Genomic DNA, 5,475 nt, shown 5'->3' with positions numbered 1-5,475 from the left:
AAAGTGAATCCAACACAGTCAAATCTCCACCCTCACCATCTACCCCAACACACTCCATCCCAAACTAGCTTTAATCCCTGGAGCTAACTGAGATCAGACAACTCCCGGGTTCATTCCCACTCTCCCCTCTGCCATTCACCCACTCAGATACCACACAGACCAGACGTACGACAGTGTTGCACAGAGGCCGGGTGCAGGACTCACCAAAGAGCAGTAACAAGGCGCCCGTCTCCATCTCCGAGTCGCAGCTACATCGAGATGTGAGAGGTGGAAGGGACGGAGACTGTGTCTCCTCCTCCGAGACTCAGAGCTTCAAACCAGGAAGCTTTGAATGAGAGAGGAAAGAGAGTCTGGGAGGAAGTGGGGTGGTAACCATAGTTACAGCAGCAGCACTGAGCTTTGTACAACACAGAGTTAAACATGGGCAGGCAAGGTTACAAGGTCCAAAATGTCAACCTTCGTAATTTGGACAAAGAACAGATGGTGAGAGGGAAAGGTCTGGCCACTTGAATCCAGGCAATCTGGCTTCACTGGAGGTGTACGCACTCTGGGTGTAAAGGAGGTGTACACAATCTGAGTTCACAGGAAGGGTACACAGTCTGTGTGTGCAGGAGTTGTACACAGTTTGGGTGTGCAGGAGTTGTACACAGTCTGGGTGTCCAGGAGGGCACACCGTTTGCGTCTAGGAGGTACAGACATTCTGGGTGTAAAGGAGGTGCACACAGTCTGAGTTCACAGGAGGGAACACAGTCTGGGTGTACAGGAGGTGTACAGAGTCTGAGTGTACAGCAGGCGTACACAGTCTGAGTTTACAGGAGGTGTACACAGTCTGAGTGTACAGCAGGTGTACACAGTCTGGGTGTACAGGAAGTGTACAGAGTCTGAGTGTACGGTGGGTGTGCATAGTCTGGGTGCACATGTGGTGCACACTGTCAGTGTGCAGGAGGTCTACATAGTCTGAGTTTACAGGGGGGTACACAGTCTGGGTGTACAGGAGGTGCACACAGTCGGTGCACAGGGGGGGTACACAGTCTGGGTGTACAGGAGGTGCACACAGTCGGTGTACAGGAGGGGTACACAGTCTGGATGTACAGGAGGTGCACACAGTCAGTGTACAGGGGGGGTACACAGTCAGTGTACAGGAGGGTTACACAGTCTAGCCAAACAAGAGATCTTAGATTCATAAAATCATACAGGGAAGAAGAGGCCTTTCGGCCCATCGATCTGCACTGACAAATTACAAACACCTGAACTCCCATGTAATCCCATCTGCCAGCACTTTGCGCTTAGCCTAAAAGTTGTGTGTTGCCAAGTTCTCATGCAGGTACATTTTAATGGATGTGAGGCAACCCACCTCTACCCCTCTCCGAGGCAGCGCATTCCAGACCATCACCACCCACTGGGTAAAATGGTTTTTCCTCACATTCTCCCTAAACCTCCTGCCCCTCACCCTGAATCGATATCCTCTCATAACTGACCCTGCAGCTAAGGGGAACAGTTCCTCTCTATCCACTCTGTCCATGTCCCTCAATCAGGACCCTCGATCAGATCGCCCCTCAGTCTTCCCTGCTTCAATGAAAACAACCCAAGCCGACCCAACCCCTCTTCATAACTTAACTGTTCCATCCCAGGCAGCATCCTGGTAAATCTCCTCTGCGGCCCCTCCAGTGCAATCGCATCCTTTCGATAATGTGGCGAGCAGATCCACACACAGGACTCGAGCTGTGGCCTCACCAAAGTTCAACACAACTTCAACATGACTTCCCTGCTTTTGTAATCAATGCCTAAATAGTTAAAGACAGATGTCCCATATGCATTTTTCACCATCCTCCCAACATGCTGACAGTGATCTGTGGACAAACACACCAAGGTTCCTTTCTTCCACAGAACTTCCCAGTGTCCTGCCAGTCATTTAGTACTTTCTCGTGAAATTACTCCTTCTAAAGTGCATCACCTCACATTTTTCAGGGTTAAATTCCATTTGCCGTTTATCAGTCCATTTGACCATTCTGTCTTTATCTTCTTGTAGCCCAAGACACTCAGTCTCACTGTTAACCACCGGCCAATCACTGTGTCATTCGCAAACTTACTAATCCTACCACCCACATAGTCATCTATGTCATTGACATCAGTGACGAATAATCAGGAGCCCAACACAGATCCCTGTGGTACGTCACTTGGCAGTGGCTTCCAGTCACTAAAGCAGCATTCTGGCATCACCCTCTATCTGCTCCAACTGAGCTACCTCCTCAAAAAATTCAATCAAATTTGACAAAGCCATACTGACTATCCCTGATCAAGTCTTGCCTCTCCAAGTGGAGATAGATGCTCTCCTTCAAAGGTTTTTCCAATAGTTTCCCTCCCACTGATATGAGACTGGAGTTCCCTGGTTTATCTCTATAATATTTCTTAAATAGCGGAACCACATTAACTGTTTTCTAGTCCATAAGACCATAAGACCATAAGACATCGGAGCAGAGTTAGGCCACTCGGTCCATCAAGTCTGCTCCACCATTCAATCATGGCTGATTTTTTTTCTCATCCCCATTCTCCTGCCTTTTCCTATTACCCCTGATCCCCTTATCAATCAAGGACCTATCTATCTCTATCTTAAAGACACTGAATAACCTGCCCTACACAGCCTTGTGCAGCAAAGAGTTCCACAGATTCACCACTCTCTTGCTGAAGAAATTCCTCCTCATCTCTGTTTTAAAGAATCGTCCCTTTAGCCTGAGGTTTTTCCCTCTGGTACTAATTTTTTCCTACTAATGGAAACATCCTCTCCACGTCCACTCTATCCAGGCCTCGCAGTCTCCTGTAAGTTTCAATAAGATTCCCCCTTCATCCTTCTAAACTCCAACAAGTACAGACCCAGAGTCCTCAACCGTACCTCATACAACACGCTCTTCATTCCAGGGATCGTTCTTGTGAACCTCTTCTGGAACCTTTCCAAGGCCAGCACATCCTTCCTTAGATATGGGGTCCAAAACTGCTCACAGTACTCCAAATGGGGTCTGACCAGAGCCTTTTCCAGCCTCGGCAGTACATCCCTGCTCTTGTGTACTAGCCCTCTCGACATGAATGCTAAAATTGCATTTGCCTTCCGAACTGCAGACTTACCCTCCACGTTAACCTGAAGAGAATCTTGAACAATGACTCCCAAGTCGCTTTGTATTTCTGATTTCCTAAGCATTTTCCCATTTAGAAAATAGTCTACGCCTCCATTCCTCCTTCCAAAGTACATAACCTCACACTTTTCCACATTGTATTCCATCTGCCACTTCTTTGCCCACTCTTCTAACCTGTCCAAGTCCTTCTGCAGGCCCCTGCTTCCTCAATACTGTTCGTTACAGCTTTCGTGCACCATGGTTCCTGTAACCTACCATAACTCCCCTGTCTCATTGGAACGTTGCTGTGCAGAGCTCCAAACAAATTTTCCTTGAAAATTTGCCACATTTCTTCTGTAAATTTCCCTGAGAAAACCTCCTTCCAATTTATGCTTCTAATTTCCTGCCTAATAGTCTGATAATTGCCCTTACTCCAAATAAACACTTTCCTAGCTTGACTGATCCTATCTCTCTCCAATGCTAATGTAAAGGAGATAGAGTTATGATCACTATCCCCAAAATGCTGTCCCACTGAGAGATCTGACACCTGCCCAGGTTCATTTCCTAATACCAAATCAAGTACAGCCTCTCCTCTTGTAGGCTTATCCACATATTGTGTCAGGAAGCCCTCCTGAATACACCGAACAAACTCCTCCCCATCTAAACCCCTTACCCTAGGGATATTCCAATTGATATTTGGGAAATTAAAATCTCCCATCACGACCACTCTGTTATGATCACATCTCTCCAGGATCTGCTTCCCAATCTGCTCCTCCACATCCCTGCTACTATTGAGCGGCCTATAGAAAACACCCAGTAAAGTTATTGAGCTCTTCCTGTTGTGAACCTCCACCCACAGAGATTCCGTAGACAATCCCTCTCTGGCATCCATCTTTTCTACAGCCATGACACTATCCCTGATCAACAGTGCCACTCCCCCACCTCTTTTGCCTCCTTCCCCTGTCCCTCCTGAAACATCTGAAACCCGGCACTTGAAGTATCCAGTCCTGTCCCTGAGATAACCAAGTCTCTGTAATGGCCACCACATCACACTTCCAAGTAGTGATCCACGCTCTAAGCTCATCCATTTTGTTCACTGCACTCCTTGCGTTAAAATACACACATCACACCCCTTCGGTCTGAGCGCTCCCCTTCTCCATTACCTGCATATCCTCCCTCTCACACTGTCTACAAGCCCCTTTTATTTTTAAGCGCACCTCCTCTCTCCCAGTCACCTCATTTTGATCCCCCCCCCCCAACCATTCTAGTTTAAACACTCCCCAGTAGCCTTAGCAAACCTTCCCGCCAGGATATTGGTCCCCCTGGGATGTAAGTGAAACCTGTCCTTTTTGTACAGGTCGCACCTGCCCCGAAAGAGGTCCCAATGATCCAGGAACCTGAATCCCTGACCCCTGCTCCAATCCCTCAGCCAAGCATTTATCCTCCACCTTATTCCGTTCCTTCCCTCACTGTCTCGTGGCACAGGCAGCAATCCCGAGATTACTACCCTTGCGTTCCTTCTTCTTAACTCCCTACGTAACTCCCTATATCCTCTTTTCATAACCCCTTCCCCTTTCCTGCCTATGTCAGTGGTACCAGTATGCACCACGACCTCTGGCTCCTCTCCCTTCCACTTCAGGGTTTCTTGGATACGGTCAGAAACATCCCTGATCCCGGCACCAGGGAGGCAGACCACCATCCGCGTTTCTCGACTTCCTCCACAGAAACGCCTGTCTGACCCCCTCACTGTAGAGTCCCCGGTCACCACTGCCTTCCTCCTCCCTTCCTTACCCTCCTGTGCTACAAGGCTGGACCCCGCGCCGGAGGCACGACCACTGCTGCTTCCACCAGGTGGGCTGTCCACCCCAACAGCACTCAAACAAGAGTACTTATTTTTAAGGGGCACAACCACTGGGGTACTCTCTCCCACCTGACCTTTCCCTTTCCTGACTGTGACCCACTTGCCTGCTCCTTGTGGCCCCAGTGTGACCACCTGCCTATAACTCCTATCTATCACCTCCTCGCTTTCCCAGGCCAGACAAAGGTCCTCGAGCTACAGCTCCAGTTCCCTAACTCGGTCCCTTAGGAGCCGCAGCTCGACGCACCCAGCGTAGATATGCACTTCTGGGAGGCTAGGAGACTCCACGACCTCCCACATCCGGCATTGAGAACAACAAACTGGCTTCACATTCATAATACCCCTTTTCCTCAGATTCCACAGGGAAAGAACTAAGATTCAAAAGTTGAAAAACAAAAAACAGAAATAATTTTTTTTTTTCCCTTCCTCTTCTCCCTTCTTTAAACCTACCCTCCCTCGCCCGTTTCCGCCTAAGCCCGCTGAGCCAAAGCCCTTCAGCTCTCACTCTGC

At 48.8% G+C, this 5,475-nt stretch overlaps 1 protein-coding gene across 1 annotated transcript in view; it reads right to left on the bottom strand.

Moving 5' to 3' along the window:
* The window catches only part of LOC144486370 (low affinity immunoglobulin gamma Fc region receptor II-like), a 60,028-nt gene extending 59,716 nt beyond the window's left edge, over nucleotides 1-312 (bottom strand). Inside the window, exon 1 of the mRNA XM_078204404.1 lies at nucleotides 205-312. Within this exon, the coding sequence (XP_078060530.1) occupies nucleotides 205-235 (31 nt within the window). The 5' untranslated portion in view covers nucleotides 236-312. The remainder of the gene's footprint in view (nucleotides 1-204) is intronic.
* Between the last annotated feature and the right edge of the window lie 5,163 nt (nucleotides 313-5,475).

Source organism: Mustelus asterias, unplaced genomic scaffold (assembly GCF_964213995.1).
Source record: "Mustelus asterias unplaced genomic scaffold, sMusAst1.hap1.1 HAP1_SCAFFOLD_324, whole genome shotgun sequence".
NCBI classification, from domain to species: Eukaryota; Metazoa; Chordata; class Chondrichthyes; order Carcharhiniformes; family Triakidae; genus Mustelus; species Mustelus asterias.
The sequence above is the reverse complement of the archived record's forward strand: the minus strand, read 5'-3'. Positions and strand labels throughout refer to the sequence as shown.